The 20,985-nt window shown below is 38.0% G+C and overlaps 2 protein-coding genes across 2 annotated transcripts; one reads left to right on the top strand and one right to left on the bottom strand.

The window, feature by feature from the left end:
- Nucleotides 1-563: 563 nt before the first annotated feature.
- Nucleotides 564-7,040, top strand: LOC102704997 (aspartate carbamoyltransferase, chloroplastic). The gene is made up of 5 exons (XM_006659183.3): nucleotides 564-1,045; nucleotides 2,001-2,140; nucleotides 3,530-3,703; nucleotides 5,223-5,459; nucleotides 6,680-7,040. Exons 1-5 carry the CDS (start codon nucleotides 643-645, stop codon nucleotides 6,785-6,787), a joined length of 1,062 nt encoding a protein of 353 aa, XP_006659246.2. The 5' UTR covers nucleotides 564-642; the 3' UTR covers nucleotides 6,788-7,040.
- An 832-nt stretch (nucleotides 7,041-7,872) lies between these two features.
- Nucleotides 7,873-9,567, bottom strand: LOC102704723 (transcription factor MYB36). Its single transcript, XM_006659182.3, has 3 exons — nucleotides 9,333-9,567; nucleotides 9,049-9,178; nucleotides 7,873-8,915 (listed from the first exon to the last, which is right to left on the bottom strand). Exons 1-3 carry the CDS (start codon nucleotides 9,466-9,468, stop codon nucleotides 8,207-8,209), a joined length of 975 nt encoding a protein of 324 aa, XP_006659245.1. The 5' UTR covers nucleotides 9,469-9,567; the 3' UTR covers nucleotides 7,873-8,206.
- Between the last annotated feature and the right edge of the window lie 11,418 nt (nucleotides 9,568-20,985).

Below are 20,985 nucleotides of genomic sequence, written 5' to 3'. Positions count from 1 at the left end.
ATTTTAGCTTATAACCCAAACGAACAGACGGATGTGAAGTCCAACGAAGATGCTTTAATCGATTGACACTTTAAAATCAGCCAATAGAGATGAATCCAAATTATAAGTACCAATATGTAGGATATTCCCGCTAAAACATACTCAAATCAATATATAGGATATATTCCCTCCGTTTTTTTTCGCTCTTGCTTAAATTTATATGTGTATAATAGATCTATATACATATACAAACATATACATTAATATATGGAAATTTACAACTGTGCCATTATAATTTTGCAAAGTTAGAAATATGTCACTGGTATCTCAATGACATGTAGGCCTACACGAGTCAATGACACGTGGGTTAGGATAACATATCTACGATTTCGCAAAATTATAATAACAAAATTAAAATTTCATATAATATGGAACATAGGTAGTTTAGGATACTCCAGTGCTTACGTTTGCATTTTCTTGCTGGTCACTTTTGCCATCTCCATTTCATCAACATAAAAAAAAAAAGAAAGTAAGAGAAAAGAACAAGATTGACCTCGGGAGGTCCACCCAAGTCCAAACAGCTCAAATAGCACAGGAGAAAAAAACAGAGCCGCTAAACACCCCCTTAAACCCTAGCTCCCGCCGCACATCCCCCCCTCTCCCATGGCGGCCGCCCGCGCCACCCTCCCGCTCCCGCGCCTCCCCGCGCCCTCCCCCTCCCCGAGGCCCTTTCCCTTCCCCCCCGTCTCCCCTCGCCGCCGCGTGGGGCGGGTGGCGGCGTCGCTGCGGCGGCTCGGGGACGTGATCGAGGCGCAGCAGTTCGACCGGGGCGCGCTGACGGAGATCTTCGAGGTGGCGCGGGAGATGGAGGCCGTGGAGCGGGGCTCCACCGCCGGCGCTCGGAGCCGCGTCCTCGAGGGCTACCTCATGGCCACGCTCTTCTACGAGCCCTCCACGCGCACGCGCCTCTCCTTCGAGGCCGCCATGCGCCGCCTCGGCGGGGAGGTGCTCACCACCGAGAACGCCCGCGAGTTCTCCTCCGCCGCCAAGGGCGAGACCCTCGAAGGTTAGTGTTCGTTGTCATGGAGTCACTGACCCTTAGTTGGAGCGGGAGCGTCCCCGAGTCCTGAGACAAATTCGGAGTGGTTTTGTGAGCCATTTAGGATGCATAGGTGAAATGCTCGTCTTGTGACTTCTAGGTGCATGTTGGTTTTGCGTAATTGGAATTAATGATTTCGAACTAGTTGCACAAACGGCTGCGAAATGGAGTCGGAAATAATGAGGGAATTTGGAGTGGTTTTGAATCCACTTTGATTATGGAGGGACATGGAGTAAATGCAATCACGCTTATTTGGAGTATAATGGGACATAGAATGTGAACTATGAATTTGATATTATTTGGAACAATTTTTGTACTTTAGGATATTATGGAAACAAATGCTAGGGACAATTGGCTGTTAGAGTTGTGCACACACTTTGCTATCTTCATTCTTCAATGCTTTGGATTTGTGATTTCAGATGCCAATAGAAGTTATTTTGGAATGTGTTGTCTTGAATGATTGAATACAGTGTTGGGTTGCATAGTTTCATTTCAGACCTACAGATTCAATTAAGAAAGATACCATTTTCTATTAGTTTCGTGTGGGAAAGTAATTTCCCAGATTAATGGCACTGTTTAATCTTGATATGGCAATTGATTTGTTCTTACCTTTACAAACTAGATTTAAAGCTATTCTTTTTTGTTTTTGAGCAAAACTTACTCCCTCTCAACAGAAAAAGTCTTATAGCCTTCTGAGAACATTTGAAAAATAAGTTATACTAGAATTACAAGGAACTTTTGTTTCTTCCTTTTGCTGAATGAATGCTACTCATGGACAATGGCTCATTCTTTCCAAATGTGGGCATAACTGAAGGGCAGCAAGTTCATTTGTCTACTTTATTTTCTTTTGCTTAAGCCTGATATGACCTATATATTTTGGATCAGAGAAGTAGCTCACTAACCATGTGTATCCTTGCTGCAGATACCATAAGGACTGTTGAGGGTTATTCTGATATTATTGTTCTGAGACATTTCGAAAGTGGAGCTGCAAGGAGAGCAGCCGCTACCGCGAACATTCCAGTTATTAATGCAGGTGATGGGCCAGGGCAACATCCAAGTCAAGTAATTGTTCTGTCCCTGACTCCAATCCTTTTTTTTTAAAAAAAGAACTGAAACCATTGTCTTCTAAGCAGCATACAAAAGGCCTTAACTCTCTTTTCATCCTTGTTGCTTGGGAAATTTGGAGACATCCCAATGGGCATGTCTTCAATGGAGATGCGCCAAGCTTAAGTGCAATGTTGTGATAAATAGTGGTTAAAGGCCATTTGTGGTGTACCGCTGGAGAAAAATATCTCCAGAGTTCGTGGGTCAGGATAGTCTAGGTCTCTGTCCCTAGTGTCCATTGGTTGCTTTTTTATTTTTATGTGGCATGTCTGTTCTGAAGTGACAATGTGTTTTGTGACTGTTGGTTCTTGGGCGTTTTAGGAAAAGAACAGTGTCATCGTGACTGGAAAAGGACATTACCTTTAGAGAAATAATGGCTGTTTTTCTCTATGAGCTAAAAATTGCATTTTAGTGAATGATGTTCATGTTCTGACCAGAGTCTGGAGTGATACTAATCATTTGATTGGAATTCTTGTTTTGTTGCCAGTGTACTGTGTTTATCAGAGTGACCAATGTTATCTGATCGTCCGATTAATCGCGATTAATCGGGCTGATCGGTCCCCTGACCTCGATCAGGGCATTCTAAACGATCAGGCCGATCAGGTTTCTGATCGTCCGATTAATCGGCAATCAGGGGCGATCAATCGGTTGATCAGATGCTCCAAACGATCAGGCTGATCAGGATGTTTCGGGCCAGCCTGGGAAATTTTTTGTCACTTAGAATTTTAGTTGGGCCGGCCCATTATTTGTAGGGTTTCTTTCCCTCAAAGGTAAGTACCATCTAACCCTCAAATAATATCTCTATTGTTGCATTTTAGGGTGCACACTAAATAGTATATAGACTTATTATGTTCCGGTAAATATACCGCACTACTGTACCGATCAGCCTCGATTAATCGGGCTGATCGATGATTAATCGTCCTGATCGATCTGATCGGTGCCATGGCGATCAGGTCCGATCAGCCGATCAGACAACATTGAGAGTGACACATTACCAACTGGTATAATACCGTAGAGTGATGTGAATCCAGACTTGTTTTTGTCATCAAGCTAATCTGGTAATAAGACAAAGAGACTAGAGATGATCCCAATGGGTTAATACCTAGTGCTGACATCTTGGGGAGAGGCAAAAGTAATTAGTATGAATGTTGCAATTTTAGATACAAATTTTCAACTCAATGTTTGTGACAACTTTTCATGGTTTTTGAACATACCTCTTTGTCTATGCTGTCATGTTGATAAGTAAAATCTGTTTGGATTTTGAAGTCTTGTTTCTGCTCTTACGACTTGATGCAGTACCATTATTGTATTATTTTATTGGTAATTGATATGTTGTTCTTGTTGCAGGCTTTATTGGATGTGTATACAATAGAGAGAGAAATTGGCTCACTAGATGGAATAAAACTTGGTTTAGTTGGAGACCTCGCTAATGGAAGAACTGTTCGTTCTCTAGCCTATTTGATTGCCAAGTACCAAAACATTAAGATATACTTTGTATCTCCAGATGTTGTAAAAATGAAGGTACTACCTGTCCTTTCAAATATCAACCCTATACTATTTTTTCATCTATCCTATAGTACACGAACTACTTTTACTCATCCTACATACTTCGCTCATCATTCTTCAAATCCAACGGCTAAAATCATTTTCATAAGATCGAATGGCTAGGACAGATTTCACCTCTCTTTACATAGACTTTCCATATATTAGTGATTTTCTAAATTAGAAACTATCTTATCAATTATAGAGTAGTTTCTATATGTTAGAAAATATCTTTTCAATTAGAAACACTTTCTATATATTAGACTTTACATAAAGATAAGTATATAAATTTTTTAATCATAAATATATGTAAATATGCAATGTATATTTTTAGAATCAAAGGTCAATCATAATTTTTAATCACACCATTAGAACACCGACAATGATACCAGTATAATGAAGTTTGTGATCAACGCTATACCACAGTTGCGCTAAACATAAGATCAATTAAGGCTCTATACCACTATTATTAGACGTCTAAATAGTCAAATCACTAACAATAATATCATATATAAATCTTTCATAAAATAGAAATGAGTACTCAGTCTTCTAGAAATATTTTGTTAGCACCATGTTTTTATGTGAAATAAGTAAATCTCTTGATCTATCAAATGACGCATCACTATAGAATATTTTTTAAATTATGGAAAGATATGTGCACCTACTGATAATAACGAATTGGAAACACAAATAATGAAAAATATCATTAGTAATTTCACTTTGTTAAAAACTATCATATATTTTTGAACTACAAAGAACTCATGCGATAAATATTTGCTATGAATTATATGATCACTTAATATTTGATTTAAGTATATTTTCTTGTAATATAAGAAGACACGAAGAAATTTGTTTTTAACTATAATAAATTTAGACTTGAGAGTTGCATAGTTGTTTTGGACTTTTGATATTTACAACGTCAACAAAATTTCATTTATTATAGGTAGACGGTAAGTTGCATATGATGCAACTCATGTTTGTATATAGTGGTTTTTATTAAATTTATCTTTATAGAGTTTAAATTTTATGTTAATATCAAATAATGTGAATAAATTATTTAATTAAAATTATCCTTGTAATATGTGACTTGATATTGTAGTGATTCTGAAATTAGTGTATCAATTTATCGTTGCAATGTTTCTGAAATTAGCATATAAACATGGCCTTACAAGTTCTCTCCAATTATTGTTCAAACCTGAAAACTCTTAATTTATTATAATGTGGTCTAACCCATAATTAATTATGCAAAGCTATCATAGTCACCGTTAAATAGTCGTTTGCTGCTATTTTGTCAGAGTTTGTTTAAATAATTAAATTAACAAGTGCTTGATAGACAAACAAATTCGAATATTTGGTTTATATATGATTGCATTAAAAATAATTTATAATATCCTATTTACATTATTAAATTAGGCCATAGCGTTAGCACAAATAATTGCTGTTTCTATTATAGCTCGGATGGAACAAATTAAATGATCGTTTTTCTTTTATCCCAAAGGATGACATCAAGGAATACTTAACTTCACAAGGTGTTGAATGGGAAGAAAGTTCAGATTTGTTGGAGGTGGCATCAAAATGTGATGTTATTTATCAAACACGCATTCAAAAAGAAAGATTTGGTGAGAGGATAGATCTTTATGAAGCAGCTCGTGGTAAGTACATTGTGGACAAGAAGGTCTTAGATGTGCTGCCAAAGCATGCTGTTATCATGCACCCCCTTCCAAGGCTTGATGAGGTTAGCAGTTATCCTGTTAAACAAATCATGTAAAACAACATTCGATTAACCATGTTCTAGATTTAATAATACATTCAAAATGAGATAATGGTTATTACATTTACACTATTGTATTATACTGTTATATCACCAATGGTAGGTAAGTTTGTGTTACATTTTCATATCACAATGTCATCCAGTATGAGCTTTTAGAGCAAGTATAATAGCAGGCGGTAAGCCAGCTAACTGCTGAGATGGAGGAGAGAGAAGCGGGTTATAAGTTTATAGCCGACTCGGGCACAAGGACCAAGAAACTCTGTGAAAGAGATAAGTGGGTCCTATATTAATGATGAAGAACTAACTACTATATGAGTGAGCTAAAAGAAGGCGACAAGGAGTCTTATAGCCAGTAAGCTGGCTATATTATTAGCCTTGCTCTTAAGCTTCAAGGTGTGAAAGTAAATAGGCCTGTGAATGGAGACACTATAATAATCTGTTTTTAGTAGTTAGCACTTAATGTGCCAAATGATTTGGTTTGGTGTAGGCAGATTCTGGCCATCACTTATCATTGAGTATGTACATATGCTGCTTCAGTCAGCTATGTGAAAAGCCATTTGTGAACCTGGGAACTGCTTGGCCATAGTGCTGGTATTTTAACATTTTGGTCCTAACTTATTTTTACAAATAGACCCCTGAAAAAATTTATTGTACGAATGGATATTTTTGACTGCGTTGACGTTACTGACACCGACATTGAATAAGATAGCGCCAATGATATTGGTGCCGTCCTCCTAGCATTATACACACCATTAGGTTATGCTCACGTGGCCAGAGGAGGGATCCAACGATATTGGCGCTGTCCTATTCAATGTCGGAGTCAGTAACGTTGGCGCGGTAAAAAATGTCCATTCATGCAATAAGTTTTTCTAGAGGTTTATTTGTAAAATAAGTTTTCAAAAATGACCAAATTGTCAAAATTCCATGCTGGTCTGCAGCCAGGAGCAGCATAATGGTTATTTATTTATGAAAGGACGAAGCATATATTTATCTGGGATAGGTCAGAGTTGCTGATAACGTTGCATAACTTGATGAAACAATTATGGTCATTTACACATTTGTGTGAATTTAAAGTAGCAATTGGAGTACTAAAATAGTAGTAGTTGGTATCTTCTTGCTTGGAAGGCATGACCAGGTCTTTTGAAAGCCCAAATCTAATCACGTTCACAATTCCTTTTTTGCAGATTACAGTAGATGTTGATAGTGATCCGAGAGCTGCATATTTTAGACAGGCCAAAAATGGCCTCTACATCAGGATGGCGTTGCTCAAACTTCTGCTTGTTGGTCGTTGACAGTTAGTTTGTGGGCTGTGGTGTTGAGGGGTCAAAAATGTTGTCTCAGTGACTCCAAATTGACTGAGTAGTGCTGCACTAGGCATCAAGGTTGTGGATCCTTGCATGGATTCAGCTGTCTAGATGCATAATTTTCAATGTAACAAAATGTTCTGAATAAAGATTTGCTTTTGTCACCTGATTTTGTGAGTCATCATAGCCAAGGGTACTAATTTGCATCAGTGATTTTATGGCCTTCTATGAGCACTGAGTAGCCCTATTTGGCCTCTTTTTCTGACCAAGGACAAAGAAATCGGTGTAGCTGGCTAGCTACCAGTACCAGACGAGCTCTGTTTTTTTTTCCCATACCCTGTTTAACCCTTGGTTCTCTCTTGTCATGTGTAGGTATGATCTATGATTGACACTCCCCAAGGAATAGCATGGTTGTCACCTTTCAGTGTACGGTTGATTCCTGACTGAAGCATAATCCCATTGGCATCGCTGTCTGCAATTCCAAATTTCCATATCATGACTGGAGGTGAGAGTGACTCTCATGACTTGTAGGGGTGACACATCCGGGCTTCTGATATACTGGTGAATTGTCACAAGAGCTGTGATGGTGAGCCCATACCAATCTCATGAGAACAGAAGGTTTCAAGCCTTTCAGGTCAGCAAGCTGACACATGCATTACCGGCCGGCTCACACAATTCACGCCTTCAGACCCCAGTACGGCTTCCAAGATGTTGACCGAGAATCTGCTGCATTTCTCACCCCACTAACTCACTGATAAGGCCTCTGAGAAGTGGATTATTTGGCTTAATTGACTGCAATTGAGCATTATTCTCACTCCCATGATGTGTAATACTAATACCAATACCCTCTGAACCAAAACCATGGTAATTTGCAGTCAATTAGGGTCCTGACTCCTGACTGTGACGGGTCTCAGGGACATACATGACAGTGACGAACGAATATAATATAATATAAACTTACAAGTGGCTGGTGTTGGCAATTGGCATCCTGCCCTGACCATCGTTTTCTATTTGGATTAACAGTGTGTTTAGGCCCAAGAGAAGCTTCTTTTTCAGTCATGAGTTGCGTCAGGGTTTCATGATTGTAACACAAGAATATGTTGTCCCAGAAGCCATGCATGAAAGTGACTATTGTGAAGAGATCAGTCCATTTTCTCCCAGCGAAAGCCACCTTGCATTAAGGTGATCTCATCTCCTCTAAGATGCTCCTATCTGATCTTTGACAGAATGGTGCCAAGTTTATGTCATCTCTTGGACCTGGTATTTTTACCATACCTTTTATTTATCTCTTGCTACAAATTTCTTACAAGAAACTTCTTACAGTTTGGCTGGTGTAGGTGTCACAAGACTAGACAATCCCTATTATTACCTCCCTAACATATATATCTTAACAATGTTCTTCACAATTCAGATGTCATATACTGATGTGTAATCCTGGAACATTGAGCTGGTCTCTGGGGTGAAGTCCCAGCAGTTCACAGGGGACTGCTTGCCCTGATCATAGCTCCACCAGTCCACATCCCCCTGCGGTGCGCCGACATCGCAGTCGACGATGACCGCGCCACCACCGCCGCCTCTCCCTTGGCTCCCCTCTCCGTAGAGGAGCTCCTGGAGCTCGGCTTCGATGGTGACGACGTTCGAGTTCTCCCCGCTCGACGGTGAGGCCGCCATGGCGGCGGCGCTCTCCAGCTGCCCATTGAGCTGCTGGTGGTGGTCACCCAGGGAGCTGGACAGGCCATGCTCAGCCACCGTGACATTCATGCTGCTGCTGCTGTTGCTGTTGAAGCTGTTGTTGCCATGATCCTTGTTTGGCCACAGCAAGGGGTTGTGGTGTTGGTGCATGGCCAGGGGGTTCTGCAGCTCCTGGAGCTGCATGCAGAGCTGGATCCTCTCCATCGCCGACGCGCTCAGCGACCGCTGCTCGCCGCCGCTGTCGTTCATGGCGTCGCCGGCTGGCAGATCGTCCTCCGCCGTGGCGGTGGCGCTCTGGCTGCGGTGGTGGTGGTGACCGCGGTCCTTGCGCCGGCCAAGGAGCCTCTTCTTGAGCTTTGTATTCCAGTAGTTCTTGACATCATTGTCAGTCCTTCCTGGCAGCTGTGCTGCTATGATTGACCACCTGTGGGTTTATGCCAAAGCAGCACAGGTTTAGCACCATGTGTTTGTTCTGTTAGTGTAATTTATGGTGGTTGATTGGTTGATTGATTGTTAAGGTGAAGGGAGTGGTTAGTGTGGTCTGTGTATTATGTTACCTGCTCCCTATGCTAATGTAGAGGCTGCAGATGATGCTGTCCTCCTCTGGGGTGAAGTCCCCATGCTTTATGTTTGGCCTCAGATAGTTGAGCCACCTCAGCCTGCAGCTCTTACCACACCTCTTCAGCCCTGCAACAGTACATAACATAAATTTATTCACATGATCACACAAACCAAGACACATTTAAAACACTAACTTTGCTGTTGTGCACAGTTGATGATAAGCTTATCACGTCTGAAAACTAATGAGGTCTTGTGAACATCACAGTAACTAATTGCTTACCAATCTTGTGAGGCAGTGCAATCCAGTTGCCACCAGTGCCATGCTGCTCAATGTAGTTCTTGAGCATTGCATCCTCCTCAGGTGACCATGGACCCTTCTTCACTGTTGCCTTGTCACAGCAAGGAGCCCTCCCCATGTCTCTCAATCTCTTTCTCTGTTCCTTTGTTTCTTTCTCTGTCTCTGTCCTCTATCTCTTTCTGCTTCTCTCTGAATGTATCAGCTACCTTGAGGTTGTGGATGTGGAGAATGTGAGGTGAGTTTGGGCTGGTATGTGTGCTGGATTTATAGGAGCAGATGAGAGGCCATTAAAATAGTACTGATATGGTTTTGACCTTTGATAGATGCTGATGCTGCTCAAGGGGGGCATGACACACACCAGCTCTTGTTCTGGTCTAGTAGTAGTAGTGGTACTTTGGGAGATGCATGGCCTTTTTGTTTTCTGCCATGACATATTGACATGCATGCAGAAAGGTGCATGGAATAATTTGTGCTTTTTGCTGAACTTCTGTGTCATGCACTCATGCATATATCCTCTTCTTTTCTTTTCTTTCTCTGGGACATGGATTTGTGTCTGCTAACTGTTCTCTGCAACATAATCATGGTTGGTTATCTTGTTGTATATAGTCCAAATTAGACTAATTATTGTGAAGCCTATAATGTTGGGTGTGTTTTTGGCACACAGCTTAATTCCCAAAAAAAACATTATGAATTTAAAGGCAAAGTTGTTATTATCAGCAAATTAGTTATTTCGACGGTAAAGTACGGTGTAATTTGCCTCAAGTTCAAATGTGTGCGGTCTTAGTCCTTTCTTGTCCAAACAAGTCTATGAGTACATGGAACAGTAGTGTTAGTGTCCCAGTCTGTTACACGTAAAATTGCGAAAGCCTCGAAGATGTTGCAGTATAAGTGAGTTGCCTGTTATGGCCAATTTGGTTCAACTTTTGGATGAACTGATTGGTGCATGCGACACAACAATAAAAAAAAAATTCGTTTTCCATTTTAAAATATCAACATCTCTGTAATTCAAGTTCTATACCATAATGTAATCATTTCTACACTGATTTACATTTCAATCATTCCAATAATTTCATAGTCAATCAGATGGTTCTAAAGTGACTAAGAGCAAGTTTAATAGTATAGCCAACTACTAGCTCCAATTTATTTATAGTCAATCTAATAACCAATTCATACGATAGTTACCTACAAAACATTAATACATTATCCCACATGTCATACACACTATGTCTTGGAGTCTGTGCTGTAGCTGACTACAAATTAGTAGCTCACATCTCTTCTCTCTCCCCTCTTATCTCTTTAAAATATGCTTATAACTGACTTATAGCTTACTATTGTACCTGCTTTAAAGAGAATCTTTTAACATCTGCTTAGTCTATACTTAATGATCTAAAAATACCTATATTTTAGAACGAAGATAGTAAACAGTAAGTACACAGTTTTCAAAATGACACTATACACGTAGAGCAACATGTGGATTTAGGAGAGATTAGGGGTGCACAGATCACGAAGAGCAGTAAGTACTCTGAACTCTCCGTAGGTTTATGGACATTGCAGAAAGATGAACTTAATTATGCTCTGATGAAGTCAAAGAACTCTAGCTCAAGGCAGGTCATGTGGCAGATGAAGCTAGTGTTACCACCTGTACATTGCAAACCAACTGCTATGAACATAGTTTAAATTCACTTAGGATTTAGAGTCTAGATGGTTAGAATTTGCCTTTACTGAATCATTGAAACGTGCCAAAGGATAAGCATGGAATGCAGTCTTCTCTTTTACTTCTTGTCTTCATGCATCTCTTAGGATCACACCGCATTGAGAGATGTAACACTGATTGATCTTGATATCTTAAAAAGAATTAAATTATTATATAGTTACCGTGCTGATTGCTGTAATTGTATGGGATTAATACTGTGAAGCTGCTGGAATTAGTAACTCGGACGAATCCTGAATTTTTACATCAGAAACAGGCAAGTATTGGGAGCATTATTACCAGCCTATCAGTTAAGATTTCCATTAATTGTCTGTAAGAGCAACTCCAAGTTGAGGAACCAAACGATTTCTATGTTATTTTGAACAAAAGACCTGTTTTTTTATTATTTAATTTTGAGCAAAAACGTCTTGCTTTCACAGAGTGAACTGTGCACATGAAGTACCATATCAAGTACTTCAATAAAAAGCCGAATACGCCAAAATAAAAGAAAAATCGCCATAGGAAAAACTCCTCTCCCAAAGAAATAGAGAGAATAACGTCACCAATAATGTAGGCACCAGTACTTTGACAACAAGTGTACTCTACATATGCAGAGTACACATAGATCAAGATTCACAGGATGCATATTGGTATGCATGACCAGTCCAAGTCCTTCATATTCAGTTATTGCTGTACCCTTCTCACAAGTCAAGAACTCTTACTCAGGGCTGGGCCATGATGGGGAAAGAAATACATGTGTATGTGTAGCTAGATGGAATACCAAACCAGTGCTGTTTGTAAGTAACTCTCCTTGTAGGGACCCCTAGGGCTATGGCTGGCTAGGCTGACCTGCCAAAAGTCTATGGGCAGTTACAACTGACAATGCAGCAGCATCCTCCATGGTGTTGTCATCATTTTTGACCCTCAAGACTGGTTCCTCAATGCAAGTTCAGTTTCTATACTTACAGACTTACAGTGCATATGATATGTCACTTTGTTAACGGGTCGTAATGGGTATTTTTAAAAAATTAAAATATTGTTTTTTAAAATAGGTATTTCCTCATCGGTAACGAGTCGTAACTGGCATACGTTACGGATAAGAGTCATCCGTAACAGGCTATAATTATGACCCATTACCGACAAGGTCGTCATTCATAACGGTTCGTCCCATAACACCCGTTATTGATATGTTCTCATGTGTAATGGGTCATGCTTTTGTCTCATTACAGATCATCCGCAACGGTCCATAATTAGGTTATCTGTAACAGGTCATTTCTAGTGGGCATATATGAAATATGCTACATTTTAAGCCGTTACAGATAAGATAAGTTATCTGTAATAGGCCATATTTTTCCGGGATAAATAAGCTATTACCGATGCGTGCACTGTACTAGTGGTTTTTTGTCTTGTCAGTTCTTATGTGTGTGCAAATGCAATCATGGTCAATATGATATTTGGACTTGCCTTCTGTTCTGTGGCTGTGTGAGCTTCTCTTTTATGAAGATATGCAGAGATCGTGCAATGCATGCCGTGTTGAACAGCGCTGAATGCATGCGCAATGAGGATCAAGTAGGTTTTTTTTTTGTTTGGAGCATGGACCTTTGTGTTTTCATATTACTAGATCATTGACCCCTTTCTTGTTTATTTTCTCCCTTTTTGTTAAAGATAAAGTGTCACTGCATTTTGGGGTGGTTGGTTTTAGATTGATTGCTACTGAATTCTGATCAGCCGCAGTTTTTGGATAAAATATGGTACTAATGAGAACCATCCCGTGTAGTTTGCTGCTAATAGAAGCTGAATATTATGGTAAACAATAAGCAGTTTGATATGCATTGGAGAAACAACACCAACACCAGAAAATTTTCTCCAGAATTTTTTTCTGGGAACTCAAAAAAAGCCTTGCCTGTCGTTCCATTTGAGATAGAAAATTAAGGAGTTTAACAGCCTAATATAAGACAGATTTTTCCTAGAATAAATATTGCGTTGGATGGCAGTACTGTCTTGTTAATTTGTTTCTTCATCAGAGAACAGAAATGAGTTACGCATTAAGATAAATGCTTTGTTTCTCCAATTTTACTTACTGGGGCCATTTTTTTCCAAGCTACATTTACAGATGAATATTTCCATGAAATCCTGGATTCTAGAAGAGTTAGAAAATGCTGTTTCCAAAGAAAAGAAAAGTTAATTAACAATCTATTAATTCATAGATAATTTCAGTCAAAATTCAGTACTAGCCAACTATTTAAATGTTCTGTCCTGGAGATGAACCACATGTTCTTTTCTGGTCCTGATTACTCATTTCATTTCCTCCTCTTCAGTATCCTAAGGAGTAAGGAATTGTACCGTATGTGTACAATTTGTGGTACCAGTACTCCAGCACTGGCTGCCTTGTTAATATGGAGTATGTACATTTGTTCAGTATTCAGTCCTGTCAGAATCCTCCTTGGTCAGAGAGAAGCAGGTCTGGGCATTACACTAGGAAGAGGTACACTTTTGACTAACTCTGTATGAAGTTGTTGCAGCTTCAATATCCATGGTGATGTATAGTAGAGTAGTGTGTATCATGCTCACACTACCAGAAGCTACCAAAGAAGATAACTGAAGATCACAATGCCATTAGGTGCCTAGTTATATGCATTTTAATGTGGGTGTTTACTTTGATCAGGAATGCATGCATTGTTGCATCTTGGTGGTGTTAGTTGTTGTTTCAGAGGTGATATGGTTTTAATCCAAGATGCTGCCCTAAAAGAAGTAGCATCAGTAAGGAAGACACGGCCTAAAAAAGGAGCAAAGCTGAGACAGAAAGAGGGTGACTTTGAATGATATGTGCAATTAGAAATCCATGTCTTGGGCAAAAGAGATTGCATGGCCAACTTGCCAATTTGTCAAGCACAAAAGAACAGTTAAGTAAGTAGCAGAGCATGAAGCATCACAACTCTGTCAGTAGCATCCAAGCAGAACCAGGTTGAACCATCTGACACACCATGGAGTAGACTCACCTAAACAACTTAACAAAAATAAGGCCATTAGACCTTCACAAGTCTCATGATTAATCAAATTAAGTAATGTGAGGCTTCCTGTTGTTTAATCTTTGTTAGGGATAAGGTTGGGTTGACCATATTATTCAAGGATCTCAGGAGGAGTAAGATAAGCTTATAGTGGTCTTGTTGGCTGATCAAGTAAGTGAACTTAAAAGAGCTTTATTAGTATTTCAGTGCAATTCACTTCCTTTTTTTTGTCCTAGGAAGAATATTGTGCATATGTTATTATTTTTGTACCTTTTGACTAGTGTTTGCTACTTCTTTCTTTAATGATGGGTGACAAAAAAGGGATGAAAGAAAATTGCTTATCATACACTTGCACCCGTGGATAGAACATGACATAATCTTGGATTTCTTCTGTCTGAGTTTCTTAACTAATTAGGTGCTACTGCCGGGAGAAAATTTTAGTACCAATGTACATTGCTTTGACAGCTGTTATACACATCTCTTTCCATTGTCAACAATAAAAAAAAGAAGAATTTTGTATATTACTCCTATATGCACATAGTGTTCGGAACTTCCATTTTGTCCTTAAAATTTTGTGAGAGCCAAAGAGCAAAACATGATTCGGGTGATTTTAGTATTTTATCACACCTAGTGAAGGATGGTCTCTCCATCTTATAATATGTTGATGACCCAAATATTTTTTTAGATGACACAATATCGAGGAGACCGATTATCTCAAACTAGTAATATATGATTTTGATAAATTATTAGGCCTAAATATCAATATCTATAATAAGAAGGATTGGATATCCGTTGTCAATAGAACTATCAACACTTTTAATTATGCATGCATGGGTGATTAGAACTAAACTCTAACTATGTGTTCCATTGTGTTTGAGAACAAAAACATAGGCTTGGTATGCTATACTCTCAACAAAATATACATGAAGTCACACAAAAAACATTCTGTACGGTGCCCTAGGTTGATCTTGAACGCGCACTAGGTTGATCGACTGGTCGATTTTGAGTGGTTCGTCCTCGAGCAGGCTCGCGTTGACAGGGATGATGTTGCCGAGCTTGATGCTAATGATGTCATCGTGTATGTCCATACCTCATGCTCCTACTACCTGCCGTACTTGAGCAACTTTATCTTGGGCACCAATCTACTTATGATCGCCGTTGTGGCGTCCCTGTATTTATATACTCGATGTAACTAATGGTGTGAAGAGTGAAGGATAGATGAAAAATATAGAACTGGTACCGGACCGAACATGTACGTGTATTTTGGTCTATATGAAAATGAAAAATATGATGACAATGACATGGATCAAATTCTACAAAATTCTAGTGACAATTAGCCGATATCAAGAAATAGTAATAATAGTTTTCTAATACGACGAATTTGTAATAGCACGTATCAAATTAGCCTAGTTGGTTTCATTTGTTTCACCCCAATACCTCAGGTAGAAAACACTACATATTACTGAAATACTATTGGCTAAAACAATTAGCCCACATAGTTTATATACACACACTGAGACATCACAGCCTGGCTTCTTCTATTCATTCGGTTTTTGCTCATTAGTCACACATAGTTAACATGATTTTTGATCAAATTTTCTAGCTAGTTCTAACTGGGCACTGTTTGTGTGAAAGAAATACTTTGATTCTTTAAGAGTTACATGAAAATATCATGCAAACTGGAAAGAAAGCAAGGGACGACCTTAAACGACTTGTACTTTATCTATTTTTAAAGAGGCCATGCTCGACACAATTAATGCAGGCCGTTTCTTGATCTTTTTAATATGCAGAAGTTGGGCTGGACTTGCAAGTGTACATGTGCAAATTGAGCTTCGGCTGAGAGAGTTGGCCCAACAACTCTATTGGAATGATTTTGGGCCGAAACAGCTTGTGGGCTTTGAATGGCCTGGGCCTCAGCCCATGGTTGGGTCTATATCACTGAGGCCTCATCCATCGATACCAAGTATGTATCTTGTTAATTTAATTGCTTGGAAGAATATTTTGTATACTGGTATTGTGGAATTAGCCTAAGTGTAATTGGCCTCTTTTCTGTCTTTGGAAGAATATTAAACATATTTGTATTTTTATATCTTTTAAATAGTCCTTTGCTACTACTACTTCTTTATTTTATGACTAGAAAAAATGCTCGTGCATGGTACCTGGTGAAGTTAATTTTAAGTGGACAAATTACATAAATTTTAAAAATAAGTTTCGAAATAAATTACGTGTCGAGTTGGGAACAGTAAATTATGGTCAATATACAATTGATTTGGAAGGGTCCGTTATATTGGGAAGATTGGCATCGAGAGTAGTAAATTGTGCTCAAATCATAAATTAAATAAGGTGAGTGTTCTTTCTGTTATGTCATTTTCAAAGTTCTTTTGAGTCCTACTCTCTTTGATTTTTATTTGATACAAATATTCAATTTTAAACAGTGCACAGCTACTAAAAACCTTTTAATTTTCAATTTCCCCTACTCCTTATTTTCTATGTTATTTTTTCTTCATTTTTTATTTTCTTTCTTATTTATTTTCTATTTCTTATTTTCCTATCTCTTCTTTTCCCTTTCTTCCCCCTTGCAAGTTATATATCGTGCAATTCTAGAACGGCGCATTGAATCTAAATTGAACATGAATTTTACATCCTATTTAGGTGAAACACTTGCTTGGTTTGTTTTTTAAAGAAGTAGAAACAAAATCATAGCGCTATTGCGATTCTAGTTTTATTGTTAATTGTATTTCTAATTGATTTTTTTAAAAAATAAAGATAAATTGCATCCCCACTTTACTAATTCTATTTGGGTGTTGCGTGTGCCAAGAGTACATGAACACTTCAATACGTTATGGATATTTTGTGAGAGCTAGTTTTAAAGCTCATGCATAAAATTTTGTGTGTGATCATTTTGACAATGTAATTTTAGGTTCCATTGTACTGTAAAACTTGTCCCATTCAATATAAAAAAGCATTTTCATTGTACTGTTAAACTTTCTATGAAAAATAAATAAAAAATCTACTTTATAGTATTTAATATCAAAACCTTTTCAATATTTTTCTTAGATTAAGTTGTCTTTTCAAATAAAAGTGAACTTAATTTTTCAACCTTTTACTTGACATATTATATATAGATGTGAAGAGAGTAGTTACATCTGGTAGTAGGATATAGGCTTCACACACATATATATATATATGTATATATATATATATAATTTTGATTGGTAAACTTTCAAAATAAACAAAATATTTTTATTCACAAACATTATACATAAATAAATATGTTCATTCTCAATTTTTTACATAAATATACATAAACTTTTGTTGACGTCGAAAATGCGATCCGACGTGCCACACACGAAGGCCTGAGAGTCAATCTTAGACAGCTCCAGTACAGGACCTAAATTCTTAGATGGTGCGTGGGCGTGCCAGTCAGTTTGATCCTGCAACTGACAAGATAAACAGTAAAACAAGCCGATCGGCTATCGAGCCTACAGGTAACTAATAATCTGGCCGATCAGATGTTGATGCTGCAACGATTAGCCGATAGGATAAACAATTGGCTGTAAAAAGCTTGGATCGGCTAGAAACTCGATCGAAATAGACTTGAAATAAATATTAGACCAACATGACCCGCCAAGTCAATTATTAATCTTAGTCAATCGGACAAGTCTCTATAACCAAGTCGAACTAGACATACAGAGATTGGACTTAACCAAGAAAGTATGCAGTTGAGCACGATATGATTATAAGAAACATGAAGATTGATAAGACTAATAAATAAACTGATGAATTACTTGGAATAAACAATAAATCATATATTACAATCGGCTAAAATCAATTTGCATGTAATTCTCATAAGCCGATGCTACATAAATAACTGTCGATCTAACTAAATCAAGCCGATTGATATAGAAATAATGCAGTAAAGCAATCGGCTACTCTATTGATGTAAATATGATAAGCATGTAGATCGGTAAAAAATCATTGGCTATAGACGGTGGACAAACAACCAAGATCTATAAAATACCTAGCCCAGATTGCTAAGAATAATCATAGAAGATCAGACCCAACCGAGACAGTTCAAGATTAAACCTAGCAATGTTAGGATAGATACTAAACATATCTAGATTGCTATCGAGCCAATGAACCGATGACCGGTAACTTATCGGCTGGTACTCCAATAAAACAATGAGTCAAATATATCAATCTGATATAAACCATCTGACAGACGTAATCTACTAGATCGGACCTAACCGAGACAATACTAGATTGAATATGTCAAATAGCGAAATCAAACCAACATAGATCGTCTAAAGTGGTCGACCAGATCAACTCAAAACACGAAAGTGATCTAAGTTGAAACTGATACGATAACTAGCAATCGCGCAACTAGATTAGAAGAACAGACCGAACCGAGACAGTTCTAATCTAGCCGAACAATTACCGTGGCCCGGCGGAACGATGGACTTACCCCTCCGCTGAAGATCGAAGCGATGCAGCCTTATGTCATGTGCCAAGTTCCGCCGGAGTTAAAACCTCGGTGAAGAGGGTGGCAATGCGCCGAAAGAAGTTGATCTAGTTAATTTGTAGATAAAAAACAATGACCCCGGGCATACATATTTATACCCTCGAGTTGAGGCTAGGCCGTGTTGGACATGACATATAACTCCTAATAGATAAAAAGAAATAACAAACTCGTACATAGATTCTATCTCAAACACACAAGTCCCGATCGGACTCTAACAATCTTAGAGATAAAGGAAAAGTCTAAACTAACTCTAATTAACAGATAAAATTAAATTACACGGACTCCGATTATTCCCGAATCTATCTGTAACATTCGAGGCCTAATCAAACTCTATCTCTTATCCGATCCGGACTCCATCAGCTGAATCCGAGTCGTATTCCGCATGGCCTTCTATCCGATTGCCCTGCTTCCTGTCTGATTCGGTCTTTAATCACAGATTAATCCATAGCAGCGATTTGCTAAAATCTGGTGTTAACAACTTTACACATAAAAATATTTCTAGTCACAAATTTTATGCGTAGGTATTCATAAACATTAAACACAACTAAAATATTTCTGTTCACAAAATTTATACATAAATAAGATACAAGTAGAAATATACAAAAACCAAAATAATCTACTGTAAAATCAGATTTAATCTGAGAATTTATTTAGGTGACAAAATTTAGGTGTTAAGTTTGCAATCTGACATATTTGATAATAAAAGATTATGAAAAACAACACTATAAAGTATGGACTAAAATCTAAATTTTAATAATTAATTAATTGCTTGCTCCTGGCTATAGGTATCATAAACTTTAAACACAACTAAACACAACACTATAAAAATGGTAGTGCTGATAATCACAGTCGACCTCGCTAGCTGCCGCTAATCACGCTCAAGTATTTGCGCTGCCAAAAAGAGTGTATTTTATACCTTTTGAATATTCATTTGCTACTACTTTAATTACTTTATGATGATGGGTGAAATGAAAGAAAGATGAGAGAAAATTGTTTATTATGGCATGGCCGTGGATACACAATAATAGTAGAATCCTGGATTTCTTCTGTCTGAGTTTGTTAACTCATTAGGTGGTACTGCCAGGAGAAAATTTTAGTACCATTATACATAGCTTTGAGAGCTGTTGTGTAGATCTTCGGGAGAAAATATGTTTGGTACTTTAATTTGCCTTCAAAATTTAGCGAACTCGACCTTAATACATGATTGAAGAAATAAAAGAGACACTTCTTTGAGAGAAGATTGCCTGTTCATTGGTGTTGCTTTTTCTTGGATGCCTTATCAGATATCAGTAATTAGTAGTTGTAGCCTGTAGCTTCCTTTGAATCAAAGGCTGAATTTTATCCATCATCTGAAAAGAACCACAAAAATTATTTACTCCAATGGAACGTATTATGTATGGATAATAACAAATTACTAGTATGCTTTGAAAAAAAAAATGGTTGTATATCCCCTGGCAACCTGTTAACCAAATACACACAAACAAACTCACACAAACTTGTCCAATCTAGGCATGTATCTGTAACATTTCTGCATGCGTGCTTCCAGCTTCTGCAACTTTCTGAACGGAAAGGATACCTTCATGGATTCTTGGCCAATCAAAGGACTTCTGTAAAATACTACTTCCGTTTTATAATATAAGTTGTTTGACTTTTTTTGGTTGCAACGTTTCACCATTCGTCTTATTCAAAAATTTAATACAAATATAAAAAAATGATAAGTTATGCTTAAAGTTCTTTTGATAATAAAGTAAGTCATAAGCAAAATAAATGATATTTTCATAATTTTTTGAATAAGACGAATAATCAAATATTGTAAGTAAAAAAGTCAAACATCTTACATTATGAAACAGAGGGAGTAGCCACTTGCGTCTACATATCCATCCACAAATAGATATCACTTGCGTCTAGGTTAACGAGCTAGCTCGGCTCCGCTTGTTAACTAAACGAGCTAGCAGACCAGCACGGCTCAGCTTGTTAGACAACTCGAGCCAGCTCATTAGGTTCGCGAGCCACAACATTTACATAGATTCTTTGCATTGTAAATTTACAATCACCATAAAATATAAATATAAAAAACATAATCTAAATTTAATTCAAATATGAAAACACAATCTAAATTTAATTTCATTCCTTCATAATTTCATGATCAAGATTGCTTAAATTATAAGTATCAAAGCATACAATAATATAGAAAATTACTTTGACATGACTTGTTTAGCTCATGAGTAGCTCGAGCTGGCTCGTTATTGCAAACGAGCTAAAATGGCAGCTTGGCTCGTTAAGAAATTGAAACGAGTCAAGTCAAGCCGAGCTAGCCACAAGCTAAGCGAGCTACCGAGCCACGAGTCTTTTGTCCAACCCTAGTCCCAAACAATTCTGACTTGCCCCTCTGATCGTAGTTCCTCTGTCTCTAAC

Source organism: Oryza brachyantha, chromosome 8 (assembly GCF_000231095.2).
Source record: "Oryza brachyantha chromosome 8, ObraRS2, whole genome shotgun sequence".
NCBI classification, from domain to species: Eukaryota; Viridiplantae; Streptophyta; class Magnoliopsida; order Poales; family Poaceae; genus Oryza; species Oryza brachyantha.
Note: the sequence above shows the minus strand (reverse complement) of the source record. Positions and strands in the feature narration are given on the sequence as shown.

Bases quoted from the DNA above. Each gene is read 5' to 3' on its own strand.
- LOC102704997 (XM_006659183.3), top strand. From the start codon at position 643: ATGGCGGCCGCCCGCGCCACCCTCCCGCTCCCGCGCCTCCCCGCGCCC. The intron at 1,046-2,000 runs GTTAGTGTTCGT...TCCTTGCTGCAG, and splicing joins CAAGGGCGAGACCCTCGAAG to ATACCATAAGGACTGTTGAG. The intron at 3,704-5,222 runs GTACTACCTGTC...TTTATCCCAAAG, and splicing joins CAGATGTTGTAAAAATGAAG to GATGACATCAAGGAATACTT.
- LOC102704723 (XM_006659182.3), bottom strand. From the start codon at position 9,468: ATGGGGAGGGCTCCTTGCTGTGACAAGGCAACAGTGAAGAAGGGTCCA. The intron at 9,179-9,332 runs GTAAGCAATTAG...GTACTGTTGCAG, and splicing joins TGCACTGCCTCACAAGATTG to GGCTGAAGAGGTGTGGTAAG. The intron at 8,916-9,048 runs GTAACATAATAC...ATAAACCCACAG, and splicing joins TACATTAGCATAGGGAGCAG to GTGGTCAATCATAGCAGCAC.